The sequence below is a fragment of the Pyrus communis genome, chromosome 1 (genome assembly GCF_041283825.1).
Source record: "Pyrus communis isolate YQ-2024b chromosome 1, ASM4128382v1, whole genome shotgun sequence".
Lineage (NCBI taxonomy): Eukaryota > Viridiplantae > Streptophyta > Magnoliopsida > Rosales > Rosaceae > Pyrus > Pyrus communis.
In genome coordinates this window covers 4,445,269-4,463,554 of record NC_142565.1, presented here as the reverse complement: position 1 = coordinate 4,463,554, position 18,286 = coordinate 4,445,269, and the positions used below count along the sequence as shown (strand labels likewise).

At 37.8% G+C, this 18,286-nt stretch overlaps 4 protein-coding genes across 5 annotated transcripts; 3 read left to right on the top strand and 1 right to left on the bottom strand.

The window, feature by feature from the left end:
* Positions 1–1,177: 1,177 nt before the first annotated feature.
* Positions 1,178–2,889, top strand: LOC137721296 (RING-H2 finger protein ATL74-like). The gene has a single exon (XM_068460402.2). The coding sequence runs from the start codon at positions 1,948–1,950 to the stop codon at positions 2,599–2,601; it is 654 nt and encodes a 217-aa protein (XP_068316503.2). The 5' UTR covers positions 1,178–1,947; the 3' UTR covers positions 2,602–2,889.
* A 1,998-nt stretch (positions 2,890–4,887) lies between these two features.
* On the bottom strand, positions 4,888–6,540 carry LOC137720438 (chalcone isomerase-like protein 2). 2 transcript variants are annotated; one of them, XM_068459506.2, is made up of 5 exons: positions 6,373–6,540; positions 6,139–6,222; positions 5,874–6,029; positions 5,465–5,691; positions 4,888–5,199 (listed from the first exon to the last, which is right to left on the bottom strand). In XM_068459506.2, exons 1-5 carry the CDS (start codon positions 6,464–6,466, stop codon positions 5,038–5,040), a joined length of 723 nt encoding a protein of 240 aa, XP_068315607.2. In that variant the 5' UTR covers positions 6,467–6,540; the 3' UTR covers positions 4,888–5,037. The 2 variants fall into 2 exon arrangements, with proteins under 2 accessions (XP_068315607.2, XP_068315606.2); XM_068459505.2 differs by having other exon boundaries at positions 6,367–6,526.
* A 2,502-nt stretch (positions 6,541–9,042) lies between these two features.
* LOC148699009 (uncharacterized) lies at positions 9,043–12,798 on the top strand. Its single transcript, XM_088689142.1, has 5 exons — positions 9,043–9,047; positions 9,224–9,436; positions 9,596–9,683; positions 10,595–10,664; positions 10,824–12,798. The coding sequence occupies exons 1-5, from the start codon at positions 9,043–9,045 to the stop codon at positions 10,859–10,861; spliced, it is 414 nt and encodes a 137-aa protein (XP_088545268.1). The 3' UTR covers positions 10,862–12,798.
* Positions 12,799–16,852: 4,054 nt separating this feature from the next.
* On the top strand, positions 16,853–17,981 carry LOC137721410 (uncharacterized). The gene has a single exon (XM_068460504.2). The coding sequence runs from the start codon at positions 17,096–17,098 to the stop codon at positions 17,813–17,815; it is 720 nt and encodes a 239-aa protein (XP_068316605.2). The 5' UTR covers positions 16,853–17,095; the 3' UTR covers positions 17,816–17,981.
* Positions 17,982–18,286: the final 305 nt, after the last annotated feature.

The following is an 18,286-nucleotide window of genomic DNA, read 5'->3' as shown; positions in this document are numbered from 1 at the left end:
TATTGGGAGCATTTTTGCTCATGGAAATAATCCATTTCCACTAATTCACCTAGTTCGGAATCCGGACCGTTGAAATTTGATCTAACAGTTACAGTTATTATCACTTTTAAAGGGGTCCTATGTTTGTAATCGTTTGATCAAATTTCAACGGTCCGGATCTCAGATTAGGTGGAAAGGGATCCGATGCTCACCACCATACATCATACAGCTAATCATTTGTCACGTATCATTTCACTTAATTTTAATTATTTTTTAAAATAAATTAACATTTAATGTGAAAATTAACTAGAATTAGGTGAGAAAACATGTGACAGGTGATTAAGTATACAGTAAACATATATCATAACTATGGTGGTGAGAAAAATACTCTTATAATATTGGTAATCCTCTTACAATTGCAAATGTGGACATTTATCATTAATTAATAATTATGTCATCTAAATTGTGGGAATAATGATTTTACTTTTCAATAAGAGAGAAAAGAGTGAAGAAGTGGAAGGAGGATTAGTGCCTGGAATAAATAAGGGCTTTTCTTTCTTGTTGAAGCCACAATTGAGATTATGATAAGGTGGGATGAGGTAAATTAGAGCTTAATCAAACATTTTAGAGAAATGCTAAGAAACTTTCTCAAAGTCGAACTCTTTATTGATTCTTTGTCACTTCACAGTTTAATGTTAATTTTCGTACCAACATTATAAAATATTGTATAAAAATATAAGGTAACGGAGCGTCCATGAAGAGTCTTATTTTTCAGAGAATCATCTTAACTTTTCTCAACATTTTAACTTTATTTTGTTGAATGATTTTGGTAACAGGTAATGTTATGGGGATTAAATTTTTTAAATCAAATTTACAAAACAAATGATTTATTTATTGATGATTGAATTACTACTTAAGTATTAATTAACATGTTTATTTTACATTTGTAACATATTGTTTAGTCTGCAAATACGATTTAATATTTTGATTTCCCTTACATTACCCGAGCAATTAGAGCACCACCTTTTTCCCCACTCGATTCTTCACTTTAATCCTTTGCACTGCCCACAATAATGCACACAATAGAATTTGAAAGGACAACCATCTTTATCTCGTTTGGCATCCTCTTATCTGCAATCCCCTCAACCACAATCCAAATACTACAAAATGATCTCTATATAACTCTCACAAACCTGCAGAAAAATACCAAATTCTCTCTCTCTCTCTCTCTTGAAATGAAGGAAAGCAGAACAAGCTTCAACCTTTGAGCCTCTGAGTTTTCTGGATCTTCATCTTGTCTTTTTCGAAGTTTTAGGGTTGTTCTTCTTAGGAGTCATTTGTTAAAGTGATTATTTACCTTGAAAGCTTCAGCTTTTATACAATTCACCACCTTTTCCCTCATCACCGACAACACAATATCTATATATATGCTTTTCTAGAAAGTCCTTTTATCTAATTGCAATCCTTGTAGACATTGCTAGCAACCCTAAAGGCCTCTCTCTCTCTCTCTCTCAGCTAGCTAGACAGTGGAACAAAAATAAGAGAAAGCCTTGGCTGTACATGGGGAAGATGAAATCCCTTCTCTCAGTCTCCTTTGTCGTGCGATTTGGCGCTAAAAAGCCATGGAGACGTCAAACTCCAAGCTTATTTGCGTAGCTTCACCAAAAAGGTACCTTCTTTTACCTTTTCTTCAAGTAGAGGAAATTGGGTTCTCTTAGTTTTGGTCAACTGATATTTAGCGGGAGAGCGGAATCCAACTCAGAATCTCGGATTGTATTAGTTGAATGCTCTCAACCAATTAAGCAGTGCGTCCCTAGTGAATTGATATAGCGATATTTAATTGGTGAAAAACGAACTTGAAACCTCAGTTGTACGAAGTGGATACAGTTAACTAACTGAGCTACAAGTCTGTTGTCTTAATTTTGGTGAATTGAAGTAACCCATCAAAAGTTCATCATTCATCAATCAATGGTAACTCTTCATCACCACCGTCCACACCGCCTACTTCTAGACCAACCAACAAGTACACCACCAGCATCACCAACCCATGGGAGCAGACCACGTGGTACAAACGCCAGTGAAGCCAATGGGAGCAAGGCACATGATACGTATGCCAATGATGCCAATTTTGATACCAACATGGTCATCATCCTAGCAGCCTTGCTGTGCGCACTGATATTTGCATTGGGACTAAACTCAATAGTCCGGTGTGCGCTGAGATGCAGCAGAAGGTTCTCTTCTGAGACACCAGACGAGACGGCGGCGCGGTTGGCGGCCACGGGGCTTAGAAAGCGCACATTGCGCCAGATTCCCATCGTGGTATATGGGACTGGACAAAATATTCCCTCCACAGAGTGTCCAATTTGCCTTGGAGAGTTTACAGACGGGCAGAAAGTGAGGCTGCTGCCGAAATGCAGCCATGGATTTCATGTCAGGTGCATAGACACATGGTTTTTGTCACACTCGTCGTGCCCGATTTGCCGCCATTCGTTGCTTGAGCAGCCGGCTGCAGGCAGTTCGGATTCGGCCGAAAATGTTGATGGTGGTGGTGCTAGACATGCTGGAAATGTATCATCAGGTGGACAAGGTGATGCGACAATCTCCGTTGATGAGGCTGGCTAGCTAATAGAGTGTTTGTATTTTATTAAGAATGGGTGCTAGGGCAATGCTTATATATGGACATTTGGAGGAGGACTTATACTAGAGGATACAATTGTGACAGTATTTTTAAGTTAATCACATATTACAATGTGATTAAGTTAAAACAAATGACCGTGCTTAATTTTAATAGATGTCGTCATAATGTGGCATCCTCGTAAGTTTCTCTGTTGTATATGAGGATTTTGAGGCAATACTATTGTCTCTTTAATCACATGTGTTAAAGAAGGAAGATGGAGTTTGTCAAACTAATGTAGGTCTTCTGATTATTTTGCAATTAGTTGAGGAATATAAAATTAGGGATTGAATACAATACGTACATATATTTAATACAACCACAATTTGACGGTAAGATATAATTCATGTGAATATATGTATTATATACAATCATTATTTGGCCATCGAGATGATGATTATATCATATATATGTAACATGAAAATTTTCAATTTCAAATCACAACCTAAACATTTTAGAATGGATCTAGTGATACTTGTTCTAGTTTCCACCACGAGAATGTAAATCACCCAGATATTGGTCTAGCGTTAGTTATCTTCATGGTGTTGAAAAATGTCTGAAGTTCGAATCTTCCTCTTTTTGTTGATGAAAAACTGATAGTAAAAGTAAGTTGAGAGTGTGCTCGGGCAAGTGGGCTAAAGTTAGAAAAGTGGGAAGCTAATGAAAACATAAGCAGTAGCATTTCCATGACCATGATCCAAGCACCTTAGAATTTCCCTGTTTGAATTGATGGGCAATTATATGAGGAACACAAGGAAAAGAAACCACCATTTTGTGCTAACAGAATGGAATCACAAACTCTTTTCCCCCTGCATTCTTCACCTTTTGTTGGCCCACAAGAAATTTGATTCCTGCACTATCTCATTTCAAACCCATGTTTTCAAGCAATGAGGAGCTGAAGGCATTTTCTTAAGCATCATATTTTATCAGTGGACGACCCCCTCCTCTTTTCAACTTGATTGATCAAATATACCTTTCATCTTCGAGATTTTTCTTGGATTCCATAGATTACTTTACTGCCAAGGCAATATTTGGTATAGAAACTTGAGGAACACTATTTTGACTGAAATACGAAATACGTGTATTGAATAATTTACAGAAATTAAATGGATGGTCAAAGTCACTTAACGGATGATATATATTATACACTCAGGTTTCGTTACTTTGTGGCAATTTCTTTTTGGTTGAAGTAGAATCTTCAAACAATGTGTCCACTAGAAGTGTGCATTACTAAATTTATGTGCAGTGATCCACTAGGTATATATGACTAGTACACCAAAAACGAGAGGACATGAAAAGTACCAATAAGGTACATCTAAAGCTCAAGAGTTTTTTCAATGTGCCTAACACGGAGCAAAATGCCATACATCAGTATACAAGGGGCGACAATTCGTTTTCTTTTTTTTAAAGTCTCCTTTCATTTATATAATGACATATGACGTATGTATCTGTATTCTAGATACACTGAAAAAATATCTACTAAAGCTTGTCATGGATGACCAATTGAATGATAGTGTCGTCATGGACTATTTGTATTCTTTTATTTAGGAAGAGAGAATTTGAGGCCAATCTTTTTATTCAAGTCTTGAAGATCATATGGATGGAGTTGATAATGAATTTAATCTTGTCATTAGTACTACAAAGTAATGATATTTTTCAATATTTATAAGTGAAAGATGAGAAGTAATCAAGTTTGCATCTGAATGTCGAGTTTAATACCTAATTATCGTTGACTCTTGGCTTGCCAAAATCATCCTCCATAATCATTGTGTGAAATAATAGAAAAATTAATTCAGAAAAATTAATTCTTCTGCTCACGGGTCGGACCAATTGTGCCACTCTAATTGGGCCAAGGTTCAACCCGGCCCGTATAAGGCAGGTGGGGCTGAGACTTTGAGCCTGAAGTCGGCTCGGCCCAAAATAGTCCAACTCAAGCCCGGTCCATTTCCTTATCAACAATGTTATATTCATGTTGTGATCATATTATTTGACCTCTATGAGCAGGACGATCAACAATGTGCTACCAATAAGTTTTCTTGATATAATAATTCAACAGATTTTAAGAAGTTTGAGGACAGACAGGACGGATTAGTCATTTTCAACGGTAAAGAGTACGAAGACCGACGTTCTCCTTCACGAGAAACACTTATCTATACCAAATACGTCACTGTGACAGTATTTCAAACTAATAATGTATTGTCATGTATGTTGTCGAAAAGCACAATACATTTGAATGGACAGAACTCGATATATCATTCATTTTATTACGCGAAACAGAACAAGAAACCGCAGATTTTTCCCCTTCACAAACTTTCAAAACGAGCCTTGCAATTCAAACAGTAACATCCCATAAGTCCCAAGAACTAGACATTCACTTAGTTAACTCACTTGCTCAGTTCAGCTGAGAGTACGTTGGCCAGGGAGGAGATGGTCGAAGGAGACACCCCTCTTGTCCCACCCAAATACCATTTCTTGATGTTCTCCACCACATTTGCATTCTCCACTTTGAGTTTCGACTCTTGCTTCCCTTCGGTGCTAAACACAATCTGCATACACATAAAAGTTCAAGTACAAATTAAACAATAGCTTGTAACGATGTTTGCCAAAGCTTTCACAGAGTCGGGTCAGCAACTAATTAGTAATTACTAATCAACACTTATATCGTCTTCAATGTGCATTTAAGTTTAACTGCCTATCAGCACAACGTGTGTGAGATTTCATCGCAAAATGTCTCGGTAGAGGATTTTACGTTGTTCAACAATATTCATGTTACTTTTTACTTTCTACCCTTTGATTAAGATGATTCTTTACCTCGGCCGCGGCAGAAGTTGCAGGAAAATGGAATGTGATGACGGAATCCTTCTTGAAGTACTTTGATTGGAAGAACTCAACAACTTTTTCCAAGGCCTCCTCCTCCTCTTCCTCGTATTTGTCATCAGCTGCCAATCTGTCCCTCACAGCACTCTCAAGCTGCACTCCATATTGTGACCCTTTGATCTCCTTGATCACCACAACCCTAATGAACTTCTCAACAGGGGCTACATGAACGCACAACTTGATCAAAAACTAATTGGGTTAACTTTAAATTTGGTCGATATTTTAAACTACTCTAATTTCTCAGCATGAGCTACATGAACACTACTGGCCCGACACACGTTTATCAAATTGGTATTGGGCTATTAGCCAAATGAAATATGACGGATAAAGATTGAAACTTTACCAGAAATAAGAGCATCAAAAAAGTCATCATCTTCTGCAAGTTCATCTGCCTTTTTGGCCTTCCACTGTTGAAGATGTGAAGCAACTTCAGGGTCCAAGTAAACCCCAATTGCTGTGAACTTGATTTGAAGAAAGTGAATCTCAATGTCGGTAATTCCTGCGAAAACCCCAATTTACCCATCAGTAATTTTTTGATTTACTTTGCTAATTAAAGTTAAAACCCAGATATGTAATTAAATAGCATGTGAAAAAGATGATGACTTTACCTTGACCCAGCAGAGATAATGGCTTGGTGGTTGTGATCTGAGGAGGAAAAGGGACTTCATCCACCATTACAACTTCAGTGCCCACTGCAAAACACAAAGATTAAAACTTTAATCATGAAAAAATCCACCCAACAAAAATATAAAAAATATAAAAATAAATGGGATTATAAACATTAGGGGGAGAGATTAGCAATTTAGCAGAGAGGCAGAGAGGCAGAGAGGTATTACTCTTACTGGCTTTGTGATTTGGGAGTATGATTGGCAGGAAGCTGTGGAGAAGAAGGGAGGAGATGGAAATATTTGTCTGAAAAAACAACTGGGATTGCATGTAACCGCTGTTTGAGGGGCTATATATATTGGGGTGTGAGATTTTCAGCTGACAATTGCCTTCCTAGCAAGTGGTAGGTGGTGCTATTTTGGAGGATAGAAAGCTTGTGATCACATCTCACTTTCTCCAACTTAACTTTGCAATTGTTAAAATTACAATAACAACCCCATATTTTGATTACAAATTTCTAAATTTTAGGTCCCTAGCTTGTTGACACCTCAATTAGTAAGTTGCACAACCTAGGGTAATTATTGTATAACAGTCAGAATACTAAGAAGTGGTATGGATTCGATCATATTATAACACATAAATTGTTAGCTAATAATATAACTCGAAACAAATTCGTCAGTTATACTTTGCTGCAAGATAAATTTTCGATGATCCGAGTTATTTGTAGAAATAAATAAGTATACAATGAGTTGGTAAGAGGCTTAACATTACTTGATTAAGAACATTCATCTTTGCACCTGTTCGTAATTTGAATTTCCCTCCAGTATTATTGCTTATAAAAGCAAAACAGGAATTGAGGTTAAAATTTACAAAATACAAAAGAGAGATTGTAATTGATGAGGAATGGATTGTGAGAATTCAATCCTCCCAAAATGCCAATAGAGTGTGTCACTTGGTTTGCAAGGCACCAAGACAGTCACTTTTCATATTCATATTATTCTTCCAAAATTTGCTAACAAGTCCTCAATATTTATTACCTATCCTATTAAGAATTTAGTTAGGGGCATTTACGGAAAATAATAAATATTTTTATTTTAGCTGAAAATTATATTGGAGGGCCTCCAGCTACCCACGTGTGCAACAGTTCAAGTTTTGCATCGGCCGTTCCTTCTACCCACCCACCCTTATTCATCACTTCTGTTCTGTTGTCACAAGTTATACATCAACATCGTACGGGTCCACCCTCCTAAGAACAAAAAATAAATATTAAAGAACAAAAAATAAATATTAAAGAACAATTAGTTTAGCTTCAACGACTACATAGAAGTCATTGAAAAAGGTTTGAATTAAATAAGTAGGAGGCTCCGTAAGGTCTTCAAAATCCATCTTGCTACTTAAATTCAATTTGGCTAACTTGTCAGTTGCAAAATTACGATCTTTATAAACATGCTGCAAATTACAACTCTAGTACTCCAAGACAAAAGCATAAAGAGAAAGAAAAACTAACGAAAAGTCTAAAAAAACTTTAGTTTGAATGAAAAAGGACAAATAAAGGTGTAGTGAATAATACTATGAAAAGTAAAAATATGATTTTTCGTTAAAAATGAACAGTACCGGAAGTGTTTCGTTAAAACCCTCAAACCCATACTGCGACAATATTGTGGGTGGGATTTTATGGAAGCCCCATAGCATTGGGCCAATCCTTAGATCCGCCTCCACATTATAATAAGAAGCCCAATAGCATTGCCAAGGGGCGGGCCGGTACCTGGAAAAATAAAATCAGTTTGCGACTTATTAGGAATCAGGAGGAGAAGTGACAATTTTAAATACGATACGTTATAGTAATTGAAATTTACCAGAATATGCATGAGTACACGCTTAACACCATCAATATTAATATTGTTTAATGTGATTTCAAATGTACATGAGCAAGCAAATGTTGTCTCCAACAATTTTTTTTTGGTAGCCGACCTTGTCATATATTAACATGCACATTTTGTGCTATTAAAAATCCAACGTTAACGTGACTCACTTGCAGTGTAGCGTTAAACATTTTTACCTGTTTGAGCTGCAAACGTTCGCATGGTTAATTAACCTTATATAACGAATCATGTCTTAAACAGTTTTTCATTAATTAGCTTTATATACGTTAACGTGACTTATACACGTGACACTTAAATTGTACAAGAATGTTTAATAAAAAATTTAAAAGGCATACATCATTACATGTTTAATACGAAAAATAGAGGAACAAGGTATCTAAATCTAAAAACCTCTCCAGTTTAGTTCTGGGGGGTGCATGAACGCGATCGGCCATGCATGTTATATTTGCAAATACCACTGCAGTCGTGCTTGGAGTGCCATGTTGGTATAAATAATAGTAGGTCTAATCGGATAAATAATCTCCGTGCTCATAAGGTATTTGGAAGATAGCTCATGTGGTAAAAAAATTCAGATTTAAACACCTGTGGTCAAAGTCTGTTAGGATTATGCTCGAAATTAGAACTTCTGTCATTTCCTCTGTTAGTAGTTTGCACGTGGACCTCACGGGTAAGGCTAAGATGGTCATTTCATCATTTCAATTTCATCCCTTCCATTATTGATCCCCTTTTCAAAATGATGAAACGTCATTCCATTTCATCCCTCACGGCTAAGACTAATGGAAGAATGACACGTCATTCCATTTCATCCCTCACGGCTTAAACTAACGGAAAAATGACAAAAGTTTTAATTTTGGGCATAAATCCTAATAAACTTATACCAAATGGGTTTGAATCCGAATTCTTTTACCACATGAACTATCTTTCGAATACCTTGTGATCACTGGACCATTTATCCGATTAGGCCAATAATAGCAATAATAAGGAATTAATACAAATGGTGTGGTAGATCAGAAGAAGGTTTAAATGAGGTTATATCTTTAAGAGTAGGTAGCGTGTAAAGATGGCGCTGCGCCCTCTGCGTTAAAAAGAATGACTTGTGCATGGTTGATTAGGGTTTTAGGTAGTTCACGCAGAAGGAGACTTGTATGGAAAATAAAAATATAAAAAAAATTAATGGGGTTGATTTTTGGTCATAAGTACGTAGGTTTAGTGTGACAATCAAACTTCCACCTACAATTTGCAGAGTCAGAGTTATTGTTCTCACCTCATACACCCCTCAAGTTCCTTCCCATTTTTTTCCATTTCAAGTAGAATCAACACAGCAGCAGATTTGGGTACTTGTGGAGCGATGGAGCTTCAACAATGGCTTCCACGACCTCGACTCAAAACGGTCGCATCAATGGCTGCGTCCATTCGGGTATCCTGCACTTTCTCGCTCGTGTTTTCTTCCACAAGTTTAGTTTTCTCATTGGATTTCCTTCTTGTTTTTTCCCATTCTTCAGAAAGAAAAAAAAAAAAAATCGAGTTTTGGTGGAGCTATTTTCTTACGTTTTGCGTTTTCACTTTGTATTTGCAGGGTCCCGAATGGACCCAGCACTGATGCGAACCGTGAAACGGGTTTTGACAAGAAACTCCTCCATGCTGCGGTGAAGGAATTGCCGAAGGTTCGTTTATTTTTTATGTGTTTTCATTATTTTCTCATAGGAAATCGCTTTAGGATTTGGGGTTTTGTTAGAAATGTGAAAAGGATTTTACTTTCATGTTGATAAGGGAAATAATACGACAGTGAATATGGCGATTTATGGAAGAGGCTGTTATATGCTCTTGATTGAACAACTGCTTGACAAAGTAGAAGCATCTTGAAATTAGAATAAGTTGATTGCTGCTGCTTCTTCTTCTTGTAGTTTTTGTATGCTGAACTCGTTGTTTCTCCATAGGTTGGGGATCTCAGGATCATCTTCATCTATCTCTCATACGGCAAGCAGAGGGCGTCTTCCATACTGCAGCAGTTAGAAATGGAGTTAGGGCTCACTTCTTCTCGCTAGTACACGCCAGTAATTAACTCTGCCTCTATCTCCGTCTCCAACTGCAGTATGGGAGACGTTTCGCTTGGAGGCTGAGAGCTAGATGAAGAAGATCCATGAGATTCCGAACTTAAAGGGAAGCAAGTTCAGCACACAAAAACAAAAGCAATCAACTTATCCTATTTTCAACATCTTCTCCTCCCACTTTTTTCAAGACGTTGTTAGATCAAGAGCGTATGAAAACCATCTTCAATAAATAACCATGGATTGACTGTCCTAATGCAAAACCCATTTCACATTTCAAACAAAACCCAAAATCCTCACGCACTTCGCTTAGTTAAACAATTAGTACGATAACTATATGGGTATAGGAGGTCTTAGATTCGAGGCTGGATGCATTTACCAAAAAATGGAGATCCTTTTGAATAAAGGGCATACAGACTATAATCTAGAGCCTTGATTTGTTCAAGTCCTTCTCAATAGTCCATCATATGAGTCTTATTTGAGCTCGTATACACTTTACATCCACGCAATCTCTTGCAACAAAACAGATTTGTGCCTTCAGATTGTGGCGCGGCGGAGCTCCAACAATGGCTAGGTCCAAGAGCAAGAGGCAAAAAGGTTCAGCCTCTACTTTCATTTTCTCACACTTTCTCGCCTTTTCCCGCAATTTTTCTTCCATAAGTTTTGTTTTCTCACATTTGATTTCCTTCTTGTTTTTATTCAGAGATTTTTAGGAGCTGTTTTCTCAGATTTTGCACTTTCACTTGGTATTTGCAGGACACCTGAATGGACGCAGCCATCGATGCGATGCGTGAAATGGATTTTCACGACAAACTCGTTCGTGCTACGGTGAAGGAATTAACGAGTGAAGGTGGACGATTCAAATAGTGAGTTTGCCCAATAACATTTTGTTACTGAATCCAAATCTTGGGTTATCTTTTTCGTCAACAAATTCAAATAGCAGGTTTTACGAAAGAAAAAATATGGATGAATTTTTGCAACTTGGGAAGCATACAATTATAGTGACTAACCTAGATAGAGAGCGCGCATGAGCAAATAGGATATGAGTGCAAGACAACATTTTGCATAACTAGATTAGCATCAATATTGAAGCCCCTGAATTCCAACTATCCTGTCAAATTAGGACCAAGAACAAGAACATGATGGTTTTCCAAGAACATTAGGATCAAGAACATTCCATGTATGGTTTTCCATGAACAAGAAGCTGACATGCATGGTTTTAGTTTCCATATACATGACCAAGTCTCTTTACCTATAAATACTAGGTCATTTTCAAATTGAATACACATCACTCATCTGGCTTTACTTTCCTCAAGAAAAGACCAAATCATGTTCGAACTAAGTTAGGCCCTTGATCAAATCTTCTTCACCAAGCTAGAGGATAATCAAATTCACATATTTTTCGACTACTTTCAAATTCAAACATGATGATGAAAGTGCTAATTGTGGGACCATAATTTTCTAGGACCATGACACGTGGCACCTTGGGTGGCAAGAAGAACCATAATGCTCATAAGCCATGTAATGTAGTCTGACATGCTAGGCATAAGTCATAAGATCTACTTGTCACCCAAGTAAAGAAACCCTAATTCAAGTCAAATAGGATATTTTGGGGATTAAGCAATGTAATCACGATCCTAGTACAATTTGACATCTTATCCAAAACTCTCTCCTAGATATTTTGGGATTACTCTCCCTACAAAGATTCTCAAGATCTCTATAAATACTCTACCCTGAGTATTTATAAAGGAACTCTTCTTTGGATATGGGAACTTTTTTGGATTCTCTAATCACTCATAACTAAGGATTCTTCATCTTCACTACAAGACTACTACACAAATATTCTCTCTATGCCTAACAAAGACTCATCTCCTTAACACCCACTCATAGGCTATTCATTAAGGATGGTTCACGATGTGCATACTTCACATTATTCGTCCTTAGAACGACACCAATGGTTTAATTCTCCTCCTAAGATATATGTAGGCAGTCTTCTCGGATTCAACCACACCTTCCATAATCAACCTCATTCTCCTTTTGCCGGATATCATAGACAATTACGATTACGACTAGATCTCGCCTCCGTCTACGGATGTGCATGAGTTTAGTTTCAACATTAGTATTTTTTAATACTAAATGTTACTAGGGTCTTAACTTCCCTCTAGTTAGGGTCATGCTACAGACTGCAACATACACAGATTTCATCAGAGCTCTCTAATGTGCCCATAGATAGTACATGAATTTTCAGTAATTTGTGATGCGTCGAGGGTGGAGTATAGAGAACATTTCTTCTAAGTCCATCTTTTTAACTACAACGAAGAGTTCTTCACTATGATAATTCATGTAGTGAATGTTTACGTGGTGGGGTTCTTCGCTGAGAACCAGTATTGCGACTTCAGACACGCTTTTTCAAATGCAAATGCTTACTGAGCTTTATATTCCCTATAATGAGGAGCTTAATTTCAGTGGCAAATATTATAAACTAGAGTATGAGGCATGAACATAAAGGCTTAACCCTTAATTGGGACTTGTGCTACTATACAATGCCATTTTCCAATTGTGATTTGTGGAACGTGTTTCCACTATAGCTAGACATTTCTTTTTATCATTCAGATGATATCTGAAGTAGTAAGGCTCATTGCAATAGAGTGGCATGTTGCTTCCCACATAGGCATGAGAACAACTTACATACTGACTATATAGTTGGTTGATGACAAAAAAAAAATAAAAATTTGGCCGACTGCCATGAGAGATATATGGTGCAAGACCTTTTCAAACGTTCCAAAGTCTCATTCATATTAGAAATAGGGACTACCAACAATTCAAAATTTGTAGCACCCATTTTGCTAACCATATTACATGTATGATCTTATTTCTTCACATAAATATGCGATGCGGCCCAAATACTAACGAGGACTCCAAGCAAATGTGTATAGTACAAGTCATAGGATGGGTTGCCGGTTGTGATGGCAAATGCCTTGAGGCAAGTGATAACTTAACTCCTCTTATTTGTATTTGTCACGGTACAATAGCACGAAAGCCAGCCAATAGTGAACTTTCCAAACAGATGGTGCAATTAGTGTTTAAGGATAGATATTGTGTGGGCATCGGGCAGTATTATTGTTAATGTCGTGTTAATAGATTGTGAGATGCTAGGTATTGGACAATGGATGATTCACCCAATGCCTTTGGTTTTGTACGATGATTTATTAACACAATATTGACGATGTTACTACGCGATGCTCATATAATCTCTCTCCTTCCACATTATTTCACCATACGTTTGGAAGGTCCATTGTTGGTTAGGTTTCGTGTTATTGCATTGCGACAAATATAAATAGGGGAAGTCAAGTTATCATTGGCCTCAAGACATTTGCCATCAAAACCAGCCATCCATCCTGTTACTTTTGTCATACATATTTGCTTGGAGTCCTCATTAGTATTTGGGCCGCATCACGGATTTTTACGTGGAGTAATAAAGGCCAGACATGTAATAAGGTTAGGTGAATGGGAGCTACCCATTTCGACATACTGGTAGCCTCTATTTCTAATTTGAATAGGGTTTTGTAACGTTCCAAATGGTCATGCACCATGTATCTCTCGAGATAGCCGTCCTTAATTTTGTTAGACATCAACTGACAAAATAGTCAGTACGTAAGTTGTTCTCGTGTCTATGTGAGAAGCGATATGACCCTTCATTGCACTAAGTCTTACCTCTTTGGATATCATTTGAATGGTCAAAAAAAGTGATTTGGCTATAAAGGAAACACGGTTCATAAAGCACAATTGGGAAATGGCATTATTTAACGGCGCATGTCCTAATTCAAGATTAAGCTTTTTTGCTCTTGCCTCATGCTCTTGTTCATCATACATGTCGCCAAAATTAAGCTCCCTAGTGTAGGGAAATAAAGCTCGGTAAGCATTTACATTTGAAAAAGCGCCTCCTAAATGGCAATATCGGTTGTTAGCAAAGAATCCCTCTACATAAACATTCACTACATTAATTATCATAGTGATGAACTCTTCGTTATAGTTGAAAAGCTGGACTTGGAATAAGCGTTCTTGATATTCCACCCTCGACGCTTCACAAAGCACTGGAAATTCATGTATTACGGGCGCATTAGGACCAAGCACCACATCAGAGAGCTTTGATGAAATCTACGCAAGCTGTAGCTTGCAGCACGGTCGTCTCCAACTAGATGGAACTTGAGACCTAACATTTAGTATAAAAAATACTAACACTTTCATCATCATATTTGAATTTGAATGTGGTAGAAAAGTATGTGAAATTGATTGTTGAAAAATATTTGGTCAAAGGCCTTACTTAGTCTCACTGGCCTGATACTGATGTGATATCAATTTCAAAATGGCCTAGTATTTATAGTTAAAGAGATTTAGTCATGTATATAGAACTAAAACGATGCATGTCATGTTCTTGTTCCTAATTTGCTACTACAGTTGGAATTCAGGCTTCATTGATGTTAATCTAGTTATGCAAAAAGTTTTCTTGTACTCATATCCAATTTGTTCACTCGCGCTCTCTCTTTCTCGATGAACCAGAAGCAGTACTGTCATCATCGATATCAGCCTGCACTATCTCTGCCATAACTTCCTCCCTGTTGCCGCCTACCATAGGTTCCACACCTCATTTTGCACTTAATCAGAATGAATTTTAGGTTCTTGAAGTGCTTTGTCTGGTTCAACTGAATTGTGCACCGTGGATTGTGGACATGGATACGTTGAGACTGTCAGCGTAGATGTCACCAATAGATTCTACAAGCAAGAAAACGCTAGTTGTAATGCTACGAATCAAAAGTTCTAAGAAAATTAATATGCAAGTTGTAGCTTTTATATACTTAATATTAGTTTCAGAAAATGTAGGACAAATTTGACGGAGGATGGAGCTGATGTTATTTTAGATTAACTCTTCCGCGTCTAAGATAACACCAACTCCGTTCAGTGGGACAATTTTAGGAAACATTTGTAATGAAAACCCCTAATTTTATATTTCAATATCATGTTACAAGTTATTTGGAACTTCATATAGTTCAATAATGTTCTCATATGTGATTTTTATAAACTATTTTTAGCTTCTCTTGTACTCCTATTTATTTATGGGTATCAAATTGAATAAATCAAACATAAATTACAAGCATAATTAATTAAATAAAAGTGTGTGAGAAAATTAAAAAAAATGTTATCATTTTTCTTCCACACACACACCATGGAAAATGATCATCTCCGGATTACTTTCACCAAATCAATCAATCTAGATTCTTGAAATTTGATCCAATGACTACAAACAGGGGGTCTTTTAAAAGTTATAATAATTTTAGTTGTTTGATCAAATTTCAAGGGTCTGGATTAAATGATTGGGTAAATTTAGTAGAAGTGATCCCGAAATGGATCCCTTTCCGTACACCATAATCTGGTGCTTTGATTTGTTAAAGGTCTTCCTCAATAGTCCATCATATGGGTCTTGTCTGTGAGGGGTATGGGTCTTATTTGAGGGGTTGACCAAGTTCCTTGATACAACCACCCACATGCAGGATGCAGCCTTCTTTCAAGTTTCATGTTTCAAATACTCAATATTTGAGTACTGTTTTTTTATCATGCTTTTCTTGTGTTGTAATTATTTGATAGGATGTGTTATCCACATATCTTATTTTATTTCTCACACATTTTTTGATAATTTATGTCCGTTGATCTTCTTCAATTCATCGGATCCGATGATCGAAAATTAAAAAAGTGTGTGAGAAGTAAAATAGGATGTGTGAATATCACATCCCTTATTTGATATATTAACTTTCTTTTTTCTTTTTATTTGTTTTTGTTTTGTTCCAATAGAACATAGGACCTTCCATATGTCATATCCAAAAATGAAATATATTAAAAGAGGTAACATAAAATAATGATACACTAACTTCTCATACGTTGCTATTTTGGCAATCCAAAAACTTCCAACCTACGTTATATATTGATAAAATTCAAATATAATTCAACAAAAGACCAGCAAATATATCGATAACATCACGAGAAATTTTTCATTATGACGGGAACATGGATGATACACCACATGTTTTTATGTAAGTGGTAAAAATTTTATTTTTAAAATTATTAACTTTTTAACACACATATTTTATCGTTTGTATAATAAAACATGATATATCATTTCGTAGTACTGAAAAATATCGCGTAACATCACGTTACAAATACAAAAATGGGCCATAGAATAAGTTGGGGTTGTACAGTTTAAAGCCAATGGAGAAAAAGAGAGGCTATGATGATGTGATGTGGGTGCCTGCTGACTACAATCGCATACACTTTACATCCACTCATTCTCTTGCAACAAAACAGACGCCGAAATTCCAGGTGGATTTACTCTGTCTACGTGGATATATAAATCCTAACGGCTCTGCCAACGTGTCAATTCTCTCTAGATTCATTGGTCGAGCTTTCCACGGAGCGGTCCGGGCTGTGCCAGCGTCCGCGCTGCTTGCAATTTCCACGAGTCAGCACGTGCCACGTCCTCCCATCGCCAAATGGGACCCATCCTTCCCCCCCTCCATTATTTCACATCCCACTCAATCCATAACTAAAATGTGCACGCCACAATTTAAAAACTCCAACACCCTTGATCTGACCAGAAGTCATCACCACCAACGGTCCGGATCAAAAGATCAAGTTCCACACCAAGGATTTATACTCCGCGTCCACGTGTACCGCGTGGGGACGAAGCATCCGAGCACGCGCTGCCTCGTGCCGTCTTCCTTTATTAACTGACTCTTTGAATTCTAACCGGTCTCGGAAACGAGAAAAACAGCAGTCAGTTTTGGATTCGGAATCCAACTCCGTCACTCTTCGCCGTCTATTTAACAGAAACAGCTCCTGCTTCCACCACAAAATCCTGACTCAGATTCAAAGACTTCAGCGGCAAGAAAACGTTTCCAAAGACGTCCGCGGCAAGAAAACGTTTCCAGAAAACGGTGATAGTTGTTTGGACGACGACGTTTTCTCTGCGATTGCGAATGGCGTCGCTGGGAGTCCAGTTCGGAGGGAATAACAACGCCGTTCTTGATCACCGCCGTCAGAACAGTCTTTGCATCTGCAGTCCTTCCAAACAGAGTCTTTCGATGATACGTGGATCCGGGGGCAAAAGAGGAAGTGAGGTACTGGCGATGGCGGGGGCGGGATTGGAGGCGGTGGGGCGGGAACGGCGACGAGGCGGTGGGAGCGACGCCGCGGCGGCGGCGTATGAGAAGTTGGACGAGTGGATGAGGGAGTCGGTTGTGGAGATTGTCAAGAATCTCCGGGAAGCACCGCTGTTGGTGAACGTGTACGGGAGAAGCACGGACGGGAGGCCGAGGCTGGAGACGGAGAAGCGGGTGGAGGAGGAGAATTGGGACGGGCTCAGACGGAAATGGGAGACGGGAGTGGCGCCGTTCCCGGACGGCGTTATCTTTGTGGAAGAATTAGATGATGATAACGGTGACGGAGAGGGCATCGGTAACAATGAGGGAGGGGATGCGATCACGAGGGCGTGGGGGTTAGTGGTGCAGGGGAGGGGGGAGGAGAGTGCGCCCGCCTGTTACTTGTTGAAGACGAGTAAAGTGGATAGCGGGCCGGGTTTCGGGCTGGGCATGGGTTTGGGTTGCACTCATTTCTGTTTGGTTCGGGTCAGCAGTTTCAGGGAGAAGGCCCAGTCGCAGCTCAAGAATTGTTGGTTATTGCAGGCCCAGGCCCAGTGAAACTAATCCCCATTCCATTCCAACACAATTGTAAATTAATACCAAATTGATTGATCTCTCCAGAAGAAAACAAAAATGTAAAAAAAGGGAGATGAATTGATGTTAAGTTGAATGATTTAGTTCATGATGATTATGATATACCAAGAAGAAAGCAATTTACTAGAAAGGTAGAAACTCATTTCCTTTAGTTTTTGTTTGTTTGATTATTTAATTATATTCGAACGTAGGGGCGTATGCAATTGAGATTTAGGTTTTTCGCATTAGATTTGGCGGTTAAAATATATGGGGATCTTTTCCATAAAAAAGGTTGATGAATACACAATTAGAGATAAGATTTTAGGGCAGTTCCATTCACTATTTTCTACCTCTACATACGCTTGTTAATTTTTATTTTCATTGATGTTCTTCAATATATTTGATATGATATCCGGATATTGAAAATCTTGTTAAATTTTGTCTATTGATATTCTT